Genomic DNA, 15952 nt, shown 5'->3' on the forward strand with positions numbered 1-15952 from the left:
TTCCCTTTTTTGGACCACCGTCATAGTAGTTCCTTCCCTCACCTATGCCACTCCACTGCTAACCAAGTGTGACCTTCCTAAAGACCAGTTCTGCCCTTAGTTTCTATTGGTAATATAATTTATTTTTTATTTTTCTAATTGGGGGGTGTGGGCCAGACCTGGTAGTACTCAAGAGCTATTCCTTGTTCTGCACTCAGGATAATTCCTGGCAGGCTCGGGAGACCATATAGGTTGCTAGAGATCAAACCCAGGTTGACCATATGCTAGGCAAGCACACTGCCTGCTGTGCAGCATTGCTCTGGCTGGGCCTTGCCTCTAGGCTTTAAAAAACTGCCTTCTAATACTTACCTGGCAGGGGAGATACCATGATCACGAGGGTGGTTTCCCCAGGGTGAGGCTTATCCATTGCACTCTGGATGTGTTGACCCCTGCGATTTCTCCAAATGTGGGAAATTCGACTGCATAATTTGTAGTAGTGGGGGACTGTGTTCACACTCTCCCCTGGAAAAAAAAACAAAACTGCCTTTGATGGGGCCGAAGAGGTGGCGCAAGCAGTAGGGTGTTTGTCTTGAGTGTACTAACCTGGGATGAACCATAGTCCATATGGTCCTCCAAGCCAGGAGCATTTTCTTTTCTTTCTTCCTTTTTTCTTTGTTTTTGTTTTTGTTTTTGGATTATACCTGGCAATGCTCAGGGGTTACTTCTAGCTCTATGCTCAGAAATCGCTCCTGACAGGCTCGGGGACCATATGGGATGCCGAGATTCGAACCACCGTCCTTCTGCATGCAAGGCAAGCACCCTGCCTCCATGCTATCTCTCTGGCCCCAACCAGGAGCATTTTCTGAGTGTATGGCTATGAGTAACCCCTGAGTGTCACTGGGTGTGGCCCCAAAACCCTCCAAAAAAAACAAAAACAAAAACAAAAAACCTTCAGTCTAAGTTCTGCCTTGGCAACAATGTGCTGCTGGCAGTCAATGTCCAGCCTCCTGACATGGACTCAGTCCTTTTGAGACCCACATCTGAAGATGATTCTTAGGGTTCAGAGAGTGTGAGTTGGGGCACAGGCAGGGACCTGGTCTGAGATCCCATTCTCTTCTGTATCCTGTGGAGAAAACCGAGCTGATGGTTCTTGCCAGAGATGCCCTCATTGATGCCAACATGCTAGAAGTCGCAGGTTCCAGGGGACACACTCCTACGAGTGAAGAGCCTGCAGTGCCCTGAGGCTCTTCCGTGTCCAAGCAGGGAGCAGATCACCATCAAAGGCTGCTGTGGGGAGGGCCTAGGTACATTTTGCCTCTTCCCTCTGCAAACAGCAGCTGGAATTGATCTTGGCACCCTCCCACCCCCAAGAGTGTGGGTCACCAGGCTTCCAGTTCTCTCTCTGGTTCTTTCCTCTGTTCACGCTCAGTGTTCATGTCCCACCCTTCTCTCCTTTTGGTATGCAGGTACCTTCACCCATTCCCTGAGGACTCTAGAAGTAGGTTTGCCCCTCTGACCCACATAATGCACCTCCTAGCCAGCAGAGGGCTTTGGGGGAGAAGGTCTGTAAGATAATACGCTTTGAGGGGTGGAGTTGGGCACAGTGCCCCCTTGTCCTGGAAGGAAGGTACTACAGGAATAGCTGGGAGGGGCCCAACTTTCCATACAGGTGGCCCAGAAAAGAGTGGGGTTTGCCTGCTAGCACCTGGAGCACAGTCAGACTTCACCCTATACTCCAGTCTGTGCCCCCTCCCCTGTGATACCCAAATTTGACTTCCAAGGGAGCAGTGGGGCTGCAGGACAGGACAGAGGGCTCAGGGTTCTGACTAGGACTCTCCAGGGCTCCCCTCACAGGCATTGGACCCCTCAGTCCTGGCTGTCCAGTAGAAGCCCTTGGTCCACAGCTGGTGGGCTGCTCCAAGGAGGATTGGGACTTGCCTTGGGCCCTACCTCAAGCTCCTGTCCTGCAACAGTCCCTGAGGGGGAGACCTTCTCTCCTGGGCACACAGCCCTTCCTCTGCCCTTCTGGCTCTTTCCCCAGTGGCTCATTTGTGCCTCCTTCTGCTGCTGCAGACGTAGCTTCAAGCTTCCCTTTCTGGAAGCTAAGGGACTGGGGCAATGAATCCACTCAGAGGGTGGTAGTGAGCCCCCAGGGATCCATGGGGCTAGGGATGGTAGGGCTAGAGATGGCCCCTGCTGGGTGAATGAACATGCCCCCTGCCCTCTGCTCTACCACAGCCCCTCTATGCCAGCACATAGCGATTTCAAAAAACTTATCTCTAAATTGCATCTTGTACTTTCTCAGAGCTTTGAATCTGGAACTTTGCCATTCTGGTCCCCGATGTTCTTTCCTTTCTTCAGAGAGAGTTGCTTGGAGAAACTCATTCATCTTGGTTCATGGAAAACCAGCTTTGCTCAGCTCTGGGTTCAGGCACTGATCTGGGGCTTCAGTGGGGAGTGGGAGGCCTATTAGTGTGTAATATGCCAAGAGCAAGGTAAGAGGCTGGAAAAGGACTGGAGCAATAGCATAGCAGGTAAAATGCTTGCATTGCACGGAACCAACCTGGATTTGATCCCTAGCATCCTCGAGGACCGCCAGGAGTGATTTCTGAGGTTAGAGCCAGGCGTAACCACTGGGTGTGGCTCAAAAGCAAAACAAAAATATAAAGAGAGATTAAATAAAATGGAAGCCATCAGTGATGGACCCTTGGAAGTGGTTCAGGAGACCCTCCAAGGCAGGAGAGAGGTGGGAGATGGCACCTTCAGATCCGGTTCTTCCAGAACTACAAAGTTCTGCAGCTGTGAATAAGGGGTTTTCATTCCCCAGGGACCCTAAGGCGGGTAAAGTATTAGCCAGTGGTCTGATAAATATTAGGTTCCCAAAACACAACTGGAATGCACAAGGAATAGCACTTGTTGGGGGCTTGGGAAGTCTAACCCCAAGGAGATTTGCATGGGGCACTTGTGGCTGAATTGGAGTTTGCTGGACTCCTGAAATTAAAGAACCACAAGGAGGAGATGGTGTTTATAGAGAGACTATTGTGAGGGCATTTCTCCTCCCATGGCATTAATGATTTCAAGAATAAGAACACTTCTTGGGGGTGGGAAAGAAGTCCTTTTCTTTTCCCCATCTCACTTGGGATATTTCAGCCAACCTCCCAGGATGGGAGGGGAGAGGAATGTCTGAAGACAGGCTAGAGTGCCTGTGCCTTGCTTGGCCCTCTCTCCTTTCCAAGTATTTATTTGCTTATTTATTGTTTCTGGGCCATACCCAGCGGTGCTCAGGGGTTACTCTTGGCACTGCCTCAGAAATTGCTCCTGGCAGACTCTGTAGACCATATGAGATGGCGAAGATTGAAATCAGTTTGACTGAGTGCAAGGCAAACACCCTGTCCGATGTGCTATTGCTTCAATCCCCTACTTATTTTTCCCCCACCCACCACTGAGAGACTTGAGGATTTAGGCCACTACTCTGGGTCCAGAGTTGAGAAGCTCATTTTTCAGCCAGGATCATGGCCAGGAGCTATTATGCGGGTACCACAGGTTTTAGAAAACCTAGAAAAAGGGTTCCCCATGACTATGAATCTCCACAGGACCCCCCCGTTATGCAACTCTTCCCACCCCAGTCTCTAGCAAAGTTCTTGAGGAGCCTGAGGAAGGGGGCTCATAGTCACTGGTAGAAATACTATCACTAGGGCCGGGCGGTGGCGCTAAAGGTAAGGTGCCTGCCTTACCTGCGCTAGCCTAGGACGGACTGCGGTTCGATCCCCCGGCGTCCTATATGGTCCCCCAAGCCAGGAGCGACTTCTGAGCGCATAGCCAGGAGTAACCCCTGAGCATCACCGGGTGTGGCCCAAAAACCAAAAAAAAAAAAAAAAAAAAAAAAAAAGAAATACTATCACTGCCACCGAGGCCACTGAGGAGACAACATCAACTAAGGCTCCTCTCCAGCTGTGAGACAGTCCACATAACTATGCAGTGAGGAATGTTGTCTGGGTCCCCAAGACCCCAGGGACCCACCCAGAGAGGCTACTGGAAATATAAAGAGTGCACCTGCATTTCTGGCATTTTTGTTTTGTTTTGGGGACCACACCTGGCAGTGCTAGGGGTTACTCCTGGCTCTGCAATTCGCCCCTGGTGGCTCGGGAGGACCATATGGGATGCTGGGGTTCAAACCCAGGTCATTTGCATGCAAGGCCAGAGCCCTACTGACTGTACTATGATACTAAGATAGCTTTGCATTTGTGACATTTTAACCTTTCCTAGTAGGCACCTTAAAAAGGTAAGAAAAAACAGGCGATGGGCCCGGAGAGATAGCACAGCGGCGTTTGCCTTACAAGCAGCTGATCCAGGACCAAAGGTGGTTGGTTCGAATCCCAGTGTCTCATATGGTCCCCCGTGCCTGCCAGGAGCTATTTCTGAGCAGACAGCCAGGAGTAACCCCCGAGCAACGCCGGGTGTGGCCCAAAAACCAAAAAAAAAAGAAAAAACAGGCGAGGGGCTGGAGAGAGAGCTCAGTGTAAGGCATTTGCCTTGCACGCTGCTGACCTGAGACGGACCTGGGTTCAATTCCTGGCACCCCATATGGTTCCCCGAGCCTGCCAGGATCAATTTCTGAGCACAGAGCCAGGAGTAACTCCTGAGTGCCACTGGGTGTGGCCCCAAAACCCCAAAACAAAAACAAACAAACACAGGTGAGAGACCAGGGAGACAGTACAAGACAAGGAACTTCACATGTGGCTGACCCAGTTTGATCTTTGGCACCCTGAGCATTGCCAGGAGTGGCCCCTGAGCACTGATATCTCAAATTATGTGATTTATCATTTTCCCTGGAGTTGTGGTAGAAAAAATATAAGAGAATAAGAGAACTATTGTGCTTTTTTTTTTTTTTAGGAAGGGGTCCCAAGATAGATAGTCAGGGATTCCACACTGAAAGCACAAGTACAAATTAGCTGCTTTTGAAGCGCTCTTTTGACGGCCACTTAATAACTGACTGATGGTGACTATTGAAGGCATCTCTGCTAGTGGAAAGGCAGGTAGAAGTGGGGGCATGCCAAGGGCACAACCTGCAGTGCGGCTCTTAGGGAGGCTGCGCCCCCTAGTGTCCACAGGCAGCCCCTGCTCCAGGCAGCTGCTCTGAAGACTGGCTACAGGCCCCTTCTCTTAGTCTCCCTCCTGCTTGTTTGAAGAAGAGAAGGTCTTGGAGAAATGAAGTCAGCACCCCTTCTCCCCTGCTCAGAGACCCAGGGAGGACCGTAGCGTGGGGGACACCAACAGAAAGGACTGTTCAGGGGGTGCTGGAGAAAGCGCAGACATCTTTTCCCAGGGTCCTCTGTCCCTGGAGCAAGTACTTGCCTCAGACATGCCTGTTGGTCGCCAGAAGTTCACACCTTCCAAGTTCATCCTGAACTCATTTCTTTATAAGGTACTGGCGAGGGCTGGAGAGATAGCACAGTGGTAGGGCGTTTGCCTTGCAAGCAGCCAACCCAGGATGGAGACATGGTTCGAATCCCGGCATCCCACATGTTACCCCATGCCTACCAGGAACGATTTCTGAGTGAAGAGCCAGGAGTAACCCCTGAGTGCTGCCAGGTGTGACCCAAAAACAAACAAACAAAGGAACTGACCAACCTCTTCTATCATTGTCCCTCCGTGTATTTCCTTTGTGGGGAGGAAGGTATAGCCCCCAAGAAGTGCCCAGGAGGACGCAGGGCCATTTTTGGTGATTTTCAGCCCACTAGGCCAGTGGGCCAGTGCTCGGGCCTGAGACTGTAGCGATGATCAGGCCCTCCTATGCTAGAGACCCCCAGGGCCACCTCAGGACTGTGTATAAGCTTCTTGTTGGGCTGTAGCCAGTGGTGCTTTGGTGCTGGGGTACTGGGGTTCAAACTTGGATTCAACACTGCAGAGCATGCACCCTGGACCACTCATCTAACCCTGGACGCACCCCCCCCACCCCCACCCAGCCCCGACATATCCTCAGCTAGGTCAGCACCGATCAATAGCATTGGAGATCCAACGGGCTGGCAATGTTCAGATATGGGATGAAATGCCTGGCCAGGCCTTCAGCGGGCTGTTAGCAGAGACTAATGGAACATTTGGGCACTTGGTTCCAGGAGCCTCAGCAAAGAGCTGGCAGAACTAAGCTTTACTTTGCAGGTGGTACTAACTTGGGGTTAAAGATTTCCATCAGGCTCTCTCACTCCAGGTTTACTTTTTGTCCTTGCAAACACTTTAGCACATTAAGAACAATGACAGCGTCCGAGAAGCAGAGAGCTAGGTTCTAACTACTCCATTAACTCTTGCCCCATCTTCCATTACCGTGAATTAAAATGTCCTCTTTGACGTTGCTGCTCGTCTGATCCCAGTACTGGCTGCACATGAAGCTCTTCAGCTAAGGAAGAGGTGGTTGACCCCGCGTGGGGTGCCCTCCCCGGCACTCCTAACCCATGCCTATCTTTCAGAGGGGATGAAAGGAAACTGGTTAATGGAGCCCAGAGCCGGGTTGCTAATCTGCTGGGAAATGTGCACCGTGGCTCTGCCTGGCTTTTTGTCCACCAGACATCAATCAGGTTGGTGGCTAGCTTAGTGAGTGATGGAGTGAGCTGTCACCGTGTGTGCTGGGTTCTGCTGTCTTTGTCTCCTTCATGGCCTCCTGCTTTGGCTCTAAAGGCTGCAGGAAAGATGGAGATGCGGTTCTGGGGGAGATGCCCTCTGGATCTTTGGAGAGTGCACACAGGCTGGCTCCTGTGGGTATGGGCAGCACAGGCTTTATCTGACTTTCATGGACTCCACTCAGTGGTGTTGGGAAAGTTACAGCTCGAAGGCCATCTGGCACCCCGGCCTTGTCAAAGCACGGTGGCTGTGGGCCAGAGCGATAGCACGGCGGCAGAGTGTTTGCCTTGCAAACAGCTGACCCAGGAATAGACCTGTGTTCGATCTCCCAGTTTCTCGAATATGTCTCCTGCTCTCTAGAAGTGGCCTCTGCAGGGATCACACTTGGTTATCTTGAGCCAATGCACCCAGTCATGCTTGGGCCAATGAAGCTTTACTGTCCAAGCCTGGTGTCCAGGGGTGCTGCTTGGGTACCTCCAGAACTATACCTACTAGTGTTTATGGGGTCATATTGTGCTGGAGATCAGTCTCAGGGCAAGCACAGCAGCTCTCAGAGCCAGACTCTTGGGGACTAGTGAGTCCAGGGCATTCAGTGTCCATTCATGTGCCCCATCTTCTAAGCCAACTGCCTAGTACCCAATGGGGGTGAATCATTCTCCTTAGAGAATCCGCATCTTTTGTGCCCTCCTTGTACCTCATTTAGTACTTCTTTTGTTTTGTTTTGTTTTGTTTTATTGGGGGGGGGGTCATACCCGGCAGCGCTCAAGTTCCTCCTGGTTCTACGCTCAGAAATCGCTCCTGGCAGGCTTGGGGGACCATATGGGATGCCAGGATTCGAACCAATGACCTTCTGCATGCAAGGCAAATGCCTTACCTCCATGCTATCTCTCTGGCCCCTCATTTAGTACTTTTTTTTTTTTTTGGTTTTTCAGGCCACACCCATTTGATGCTCAGAAGTTACTCCTGGCTAAGTGCTTAGAAATTGCCCCTGGCTTGGGGGGACCATATGGGACGCCGGGGGATCAAACCATGGTCCTTCCTTGGCTAGCGCTTGCAAGGCAGACACCTTACCTCTAGTGCCACCTCACCGACCCCTCATTTTGTACTTCTTAAAGTGCTTGTACTTCTATGCCCTAAAGGCCATGGGAGACCCCCCCCATAGGAAAGAAAGGAAGAGGAGAGGGGAAGGAGGGGGAGGGAGGGAGGGAGAGAGAGAGAGAGAGAGAGAGAGAGAGAGAGAGAGAGAGAGAGAGAGAGAGAGAGAGAGAGAGAGAGAGAGAAGAAGAAGAAGAAGAAGAAGAAGAAGAAGAAGAGGGGAGTAGGAGGGGAGTAGGAGCGGCCCTATTGCTCTGAGCTGGGACATTTGTCCGAGGGTCCTCCTGAAGTACCACTGATTTCCTACGCCTTCAGGACAATGGCAGAAAAACCTGCTTCCGAAGCTGCAGCTGTGCGTCTGTGTGACCAGCGCATCTGCCTTGCTACCTCGCTCACCTTTTCTTCTTCTTCTTCTTCTTCTTCTTCTTCTTCTTCTTCTTCTTCTTCTTCTTCTTCTTCTTCTTCTTCTTCTTCTTCTTCTTCTTCTTCTTCTTCTTCTTCTCCTCCTCCTCCTCCTCCTCCTCCTCCTCCTCCTCCTCTTCTTCTTCTTCTTCTTCTTCTTCTTCTTCTTCTTCTTCTTCTTCTTCTTCTTCTTCTTCTTCTTCTTCTTCTTCTTCTTCTTTCTTCTTCTTCTTCTTCTTTCTTCTTCCTCTCCTCCTCCTCCTCCTCCTCCTCCTCCTCCTCCTCATCTTCTCTTCAAGCAGGGAAGGCCAGGCCTGCCCTGGGGTCTGTTGAGGAGTTCTGGGCTCATACCCCAGCTCCATTGGCTATGACCCCTGGTGAGCGACCTAACCCTGCCCTCACCCTCCAGCCTCAGTTTCACCTAGGTGCATGAGACATGATGGGCTGTTTTTGCACCTCATGGCTATTGTCCTGATCCACTGTGACACCTTTCCAAGGTCCCTGGATGTTCACAGGACTCAGGCCCTGTCAGGAAGGGAACCATAACTGGTGGGAGCAGCCACCAGTCAAAGCTCGTTAATTGGGCCGGAGCAATACCACAGCGGTAGGGCTTTTTCCTTGCATGCAGTGAACCCGGGACGGACTCCAGTTTAGTTTCCAGTATTCCCTATGGTCCCTGAGCCTTCCAGGAGCGATTTCTGGGTGCAGAGCCAGAGAAAGCCTTGAGCACAGCCGAGTGTGTCCCCCCTCCAAAAAAAAAAAATTAATCGCTGATGCAGAGTTCATTGAGGTGCCCAAGACAGCACAGGCTTGTTTGCTCTGTCACATTGTGTCAGCATCTTTCTTGATTGTGATTCCTGCAATATTAGGGTCTTCCCTATGGATTGGGGGTAGGTTGGTGAAGGGGGCCCAGTTCCCATGAGAACTTGGCTCTAGTGGCTGCTGCCACCTGAAGAAGGCCAGGATCCTGAGGCGGGCATGCCCAGCAGTCTGCAACACCAAGGGGAGGGTAGAGAACGGGGCAAACAACCTTCTCCCTGAGCTTATCCCAGGGCTCCCTAGTGGGGAGAGACTAGGGTCTGTCTTCTCTGTGTCCTTCCCCAGAAACCATCCAGCATTAGGACATCTGCATTATGTTGAACAGGGCAGGGAAAGTGGTCCAAGGGGATGGAGTGTTTGTTCTGTAGTTTGGGTTCAATCTCCAGCACTTTATATGCCCCCCAGCCACTGCAGGGTGGGGTCCCAAAACAACCACATGCCCCTCACCGGCCAGAACACTGTCCATGACCTCCTGACTGGGGGCCCTATGAAGGAGGCTCAGCACCCTCCTCATCAAGGCCCCAGAGGCTTTACTCTAATACTGGAGCTATCCATTCTGTGAGCTCTGAACTCACCTCATCCAGCAGCAGGCAGAGAAAGGGGTGTGAAGCTTCGACACAGTTATCAGTATGGAGACAGCTCGTGTGTGGCCTGAGAGAGGCCAGCAGACGACCAGAGCAATGCCTGGAGCTGCTGGGGCAGTGGCCAAGAGGAAGGTTTGCTTTGTACGCTGGATCATACAGCCATAGGGATACAGGGCCTGCGCCTCCTTTCCTTCCTTCCTTCCTTCCTTCCTTCCTTCCTTCCTTCCTTCCTTCCTTCCTTCCTTCCTTCCTTCCTTCCTTCCTTCCTTCCTTCCTTCCTTCCTTCCTTCCTTCCTTCCTTCCTTCCTTCCTTCCTTCCTTCCGCCCTCCCTCCCTCCCTCCCTCCCTCCCTCCCTCCCTCCCTCCCTCCCTCCCTTCCTTCCTTCCTTCCCTCCCTCCCTCATTCCCTCCTTCCCCCTCCCTCTCTCCTTCACTCCTTCCTTCCTACCTTTCTTTGTTTCTTATTTATTTTTAATTTAAATACCATGGTTACAAGGTTGCTCATACTACTCATACTATAAGTTTCTATTCTGCATATAAAGTTGTTCATGATTGAATTACAATCACAGTGTGTAACAACCTTCACCAGTGCTCATTTCCCACCAACAACGTCAGGTTTCCCTCTTACCTTCCTTTTTTGTTTGTTTTGTTTTGTTTTGTTTTTGGGCTACACCCGGCAGTGCTCAGGGGTTACTCCTGGCTGTCTGCTCAGAAATCGCTCCTGGCAGGCACGGGGGACCATATGGGATTCCGGGATTCGAACCAACCACCTTTGGTCCTGGATCCGCTGCTTGCAAGGCAAACGCCACTGTGCTATCTCTCCGGGCCTACCTTCCCTAATGCTATCTTCCCTCACACCTGCTTCTGGGGTAGGCATTTTACTTCTTTCTCTCTCTTCTTTTTTGACATTGTGGTTTGCACTACTGCTAATGAAGGGGTGCCATGGAAGTTCCTTTCATATTACGCCCTTCTCTCTTAGGTCCTGCACTCTTTGCTCTTTGTGATTGGTGCTCCTAATCCTCATCTCTATTATCTCTGGATATCATCCTCACACTGTCTTTTATTTTCCTTATATCCCACGGATGAATGAGATTATTCTGTTTATCCCTCTCCCTCTGACTCATTTTACTCAGCATAATTCTCTTCATGTACATCCATGTCAAAGCAATTTTCATGACTCATTTTTCCTAACAGCTGTGTAGGAAGCAGCTGTTGTGTAGATGTACCACAGTTTCTTTAGCCATTCATATGTTGTCGGGCACCTGAATTGCTTCCAGAATCTAGCTATTATAAATAGTGCTGCAATGAATATAGCAGTGCTGAGGGAACTTTTGTAATGTGTTTTTTGTGGTCCTAGGAGTATTTCTGGAACATAAGGAAATTCAATTTCCAGTTTTTTAAGGAATCTCCATATTGTTTTTCAGAAAGGCTAGACTAGATGGTATTCCCACCAGCAGTGAATGAGAGTCGCTTTCTCCCCACATTCATGCCAGCCCTGGTTGTTCTTATTCTTTGTGGTGTGTGTCATTCTGTGTGGTGTGAGATGGTACCTCATTGTTGCTTTGATTTGCGTCTCCCTGATGATTAGTGGTGTGGCACATTTTTTATGTGCCCATTGGCCATCTGTATTTCTTCTTTAAGGAAATGATTCTTCATTTCTTCTCCCCATTTTTTGATGAGGTTAGATATTTTTTCCTTATTCAGTTCTTGTATATATACTGTATATATACAGTACCTTGTATATCTTAGATATTAGACTTTTGTTTTGTTTTTGAGGGGGTCACACCCGTTGACGCTCAGGGGTTACTCCTGGCTGTGCTCTCAGAAATCGCTCCTGGCTTGGGAGACCATATGGAACACCAGGGGATCAAACCGTGGTTCGTCCTAGGCTAGCACGGGCAAGGCATACACGCCTTACCACTTGTGCCACTGCTTCGACCCCAGATATTAGACTTTTATCAGATGGGTCTTAGGTGAATAGTTTCTCCCATTCTCCCTTTATATCCTAGTTACTGTTTCCTTTGAAGTGCAGAAGCTTCTCAGTTTAATGTAGTCCCACTTGTTTATCTCTGTTTCTACCTGCTTGGATAGTGGTGTTTTCTTTTTTGAAGATGCCTTTAGTGTCAATGTCATGGAGAGTTTTGCCTATGCTTTTTTCTATGTACCATATGGTTTCAGGTCTGATATCAAGGTCTTTAATCTATTTTATTTGATCTTTTGCATCTGATTGAAGAGAGGTCTGAGCTCATCTTTTTGCATGTAATTGGCCAGTTTTCCCAGCACCACTTGTTGAAGAGGCTTTCCTTGCTTCATCTTATATTTGTTACCCCTTTATCAAAGATTAATTGGTTGTATACCTGGGGTCAGTCTCAGAATACTCAAGTCTATTCCATTGATCTGAGAGTCTGTCTTTGTTCCAATACTATGCTGTTTTAATGATTACTGATTTATAGTACAATTTAAAGTTGGGAAAAGTGATGCCTCCCATCTTTTCCCCAAAGATTGCTTTAGTTATTCATGGGCGTTTATTGTTCCAAATGAGTTTCAAGAGTGTTTGATCCACTTCTTTGAAAAATGCCATGGGTATCCTTAGAGGAATTGCGTAAAATCTGTTCAATGCTTTGGGAAGTATTTTGGGGAGTATTTAATGACGTTAATTCTCCCAGTCCATGAGCAGGTTATATTTTTGCATTTCCTTACATCTTTTTTTAATTTCTTTAAACATAGTTTTATTTGTTTGTCTTTTGCCTCTTTATTTAAGTTGACTCCAAGATACTTGTTTTTTTTTTTCCTGAGGCATAATTGTGAATGGGATTCTTTTTATAATGTCTCTTTTTTTATTACTTGTATATAAAAACATTATGGGTTTTTGAGTGTTAATTTTGCAGCCTGCCACTTTACTATACAAATCTATTGTTTGTAGAAGCTTTTTGGTAGTCTTTAGAATTTTCTGAATATAGTATCATGTCATCTGCAAACAGTTGAGAGCTTGACGTCTTCCTTTCCTATCTTAATGTCCTTGGTATCTTTTGACTGATTATTATGGAAGTACTTCAGTACTATGTTGACTAGAAGTGGTGAGAGGGTCAACTTGTCTTGTGCCAATCTTAGAGGAAAGGTTTTTATTTTTTCCTCAGTAAGTATAATATTTGCCGTAGGCTTGTGATAAATGGCTTTGACTAAGTTGAGAAAAGTTTCTTCAGTTCCCATCATATTGAGGTTTTTTGTTTTGTTTTGTTTTTGTTTTGGGGTCACACTCGGCGCTCTGTGATTACTTTTGGTTCTACACTCAGAAATCACTCCTAGCAGGCATAGTGGACCATATGGGATGCCAGGATTCGAACCACTGTCTGTCGTGAATTGACTACGTGCAAGACAAATGCCCTACTGCTGTGTTATCTCTCCAGTCTATTGTTGAGAATTTTTTTTATCATGAATCCATGTTGAACCTTGTCAAATGCTTTCTATGCATCTATGATATGATTATATGGTTTTTATTTTTATTTTTGTTGATATGTTATATTACATTGATTGACATGCATATTGGTCTGTAGTTCTCTTTTTGTGGCATCTCTGTCTGCTTTGGTATCAAAGTGATTTAGCTTTGTAAGAACTATTTGGGAGTGTTTCTCATTAACATTTTAATTTCCTCAATAGTAATAGATCTGTTCAGGTATTCCAGATCATCTTGGTTCAACCTTGGGATGTTATAGGAGTCCAACAATTTATTCATTTCTTCCAGGTTATTTTGTTTTCTGACATAGAGTTTCTCAAAGTAGTCTCTGATGACCCTTTAATTTTTTTTCTGTAGTAATCTGTAGTAATCTCCCCCTTTTCTGTAGTAATCTCCCCTTTTTCATTTCTAAATCAGTTTATTAAGTTTTTCTCTCAGAGTTGACAGGGCGGTGTTGAAATCTCCCACTATTATTGTGTTATTTATTGATGTCTTTCTTCAAATCTATTTGCAATTGTTTTAAATATTTTGCTGGCCCCTCATTGGGTGCATATATGTTTAGAAGTGTGACATATTTCTGTTGTACATATCCCTTGGTTATTAGAAATGTCCATCTCTCTCAATATCTTTCTCAATCTCTCTTTCTCAATATCTCTCTCAATATCTTTCTCAATATCTCTCTCTCAATATCTCTCTCTCAATATCTCTCTCTCAATATCTCTCTCTCAATATCTCTCTCTCTCTCTCTCTGTCTGTCTGTCTTTGGGCCACACCCAGCTGTGTTCATGGGTTACTCCTGGCTCTGCACTCAAAAATCGCTTCTGGCAGGCTGGGGGGGGGGGCATATAGGATGCCTAGAACCAAACTCGGGTCCTCCCGGGATTGCCATTTGCAAATGCCCTGACGCTGTGCTATCACTCCAGCCCCAACCATCTCTATCTCTTTTTTTTTTTGGGGGGGGGGGCACACCCGTTTGATGCTCAGGGGTTACTCCTGGCTAAAGAAATCGCCCCTGGCTTGGGGGACCATATGGAACACCGGGGGATCGAACCGCGGTCACGATCTTTCCTTGGCTAGTGCTTGCAAGGCAGACACCTTACCTCTAGAGCCACCTCGCCGGCCCCCCATCTCTATCTCTTATAGTTTCTTTCTTTTTGTTTTTTCCCCCTAAACCGTGCGTAAGGTTTATTCCTGGCTCTGCTGCACTCAGGGATCACTCATACTCAGGGGGATGCAGGGAATCAAACCCAGGTTGGACATATTCAAGGCTGTCCTACCTGTGTCCTTCCTGCTGTGCTATCTCTCCAGGCCCCATTTCATCAATTTTTCTTGACTGTTCTTTTTCACATGTCCACATGCTCCATTGGAAATAGGATTTGCTGTGGGAGGGAGGCCTGGCCTGGCTTCCCAGGAGCATCTGGGCTTTCCCTGGAAGGGACAGGGGCTGGTGAGCTTTGCAGAGCACAACGATGCTCTGATGGAGGCCAGTCCAGTCCTCACTCAAATCCCATCCCATGGCCATCAGGGCTCATCCCCGTCCCCTGCCGCATCCCCAGCTGACACTACTGTCTTGCAGGTGTGATTCCCCCCACTGCCGGCCATGGGCAAGCAGAACAGCAAGCTGCGGCCCGAGGTGCTGCAGGACCTGCGGGAGAACACTGAGTTCACAGACCACGAGCTGCAGGAATGGTACAAGGGCTTCCTCAAGGACTGCCCCACCGGCCACCTGACCGTGGACGAGTTCAAGAAGATCTATGCCAACTTCTTCCCTTATGGCGATGCCTCCAAATTTGCCGAGCATGTCTTCCGCACCTTCGACACCAACGGGGATGGCACCATTGACTTCCGGGAGTTCATCATTGCGCTGAGTGTTACGTCGCGGGGCAAACTGGAACAGAAGCTCAAGTGGGCCTTCAGCATGTACGACCTGGATGGCAATGGCTACATCAGCCGTAGTGAGATGCTGGAGATCGTGCAGGTACCACAGGAGCCCCACATCCCATGCAGGTGGGGTCCCATGCAGCTGCTTCCTGAGCAAGGCTATGTACTCTTCCCCAGCCAGGCCACCACCTGCTTCCCTGGCACACATTTTGGTTCTGTTTGGCTTGCTGCTGGCAGCTGCTCCCAGAATTATTTGGGGAACTGGTGCTGCTATTGGGGCTCCTGCCTGCAAAGCCTGTTCCCAGCCCTACTCAAACCCCTGCCCAACCCAGCTCCCATGCACCCAACCTATATCTTGCCCACACAAGGGTCTTTGAATCACATCCCTTTGTTCAACGTGGAGGAAACACAAACAACCCTGGGCCTGATGACTATTCGAAGATCTGTTTTTCTTACCCGTCCTTTCACTTCAAGTGGCCGTTTCCAAGAATTTGTCTGAGGGTCATCTCGCTCTTGATGCTGAGTCATATTTGCCAAGCGCTCGCTCGCTTGCTCTCCAGACCCTTGGATCAGCGCTCATTGTCCCAGCTCTTTGAGGGCTTCATTCTCCACGGGGTTTATGAGATCTGAGGCTCAGAGAGAGAGAGTCTCTAAGAGAGATAAAAGTCCCTAAGAATGCGAAGACAGGGCCCGGGATGTGTCTTCAGCATAGAGCACTTGCCTTGCTTATGTGAGGCCCTGGCTTCAATCCTCACCAGAATTCCACAATCCATACTACAAGTGTGTATTATACACATACATACATACATACATACATACATACATACATACATACATACATAAAAATATATGTGCACAAAAATATATATACATAACATATATAATATATTATAATATATATAAATATGTAATAAAACAAAAAGCAAATAGAAATGAACTATGCTGAGGCTGGTGGTAAAAATGGTTTTGATTTTTGGGTGCCAGAATGGTAGCCCAATGGATAGGGCATTTGCCTTGAATTTAACTGATCCAGGTTCAATTCCTAGCATCCCATATAGTCCCCAAGGCTACCAGTGATTTCTTGAATGCAGAGCCAGGAGTAAAACCTGAGCACTGCTGGGTA

General features: G+C 48.3%; 1 protein-coding gene and 1 non-coding gene across 4 annotated transcripts in view; both read left to right on the plus strand.

Moving 5' to 3' along the window:
- HPCAL1 (hippocalcin like 1) overlaps window positions 1-15952 on the plus strand; it is a 230905-nt gene that overhangs the window by 81448 nt on the left and 133505 nt on the right. For 2 of the 3 annotated variants that reach the window (XM_049784547.1, XM_049784546.1), the window contains exon 3: window positions 14525-14926. In XM_049784547.1, coding sequence (XP_049640504.1) covers window positions 14549-14926 — 378 coding nt within the window. In that variant the 5' untranslated portion in view covers window positions 14525-14548. Of the gene's footprint in view, window positions 1-14507; window positions 14927-15952 lie in introns of those variants that run through there. The other variant, XM_049784548.1, reaches the window with a different exon arrangement.
- On the plus strand, window positions 341-504 carry LOC126025316 (U1 spliceosomal RNA). Its single transcript, XR_007501338.1, has one exon. It is a non-coding gene; the product is annotated as a U1 spliceosomal RNA (small nuclear RNA).

Source organism: Suncus etruscus, chromosome 12 (genome assembly GCF_024139225.1).
Source record: "Suncus etruscus isolate mSunEtr1 chromosome 12, mSunEtr1.pri.cur, whole genome shotgun sequence".
Classification (NCBI taxonomy): Eukaryota; Metazoa; Chordata; class Mammalia; order Eulipotyphla; family Soricidae; genus Suncus; species Suncus etruscus.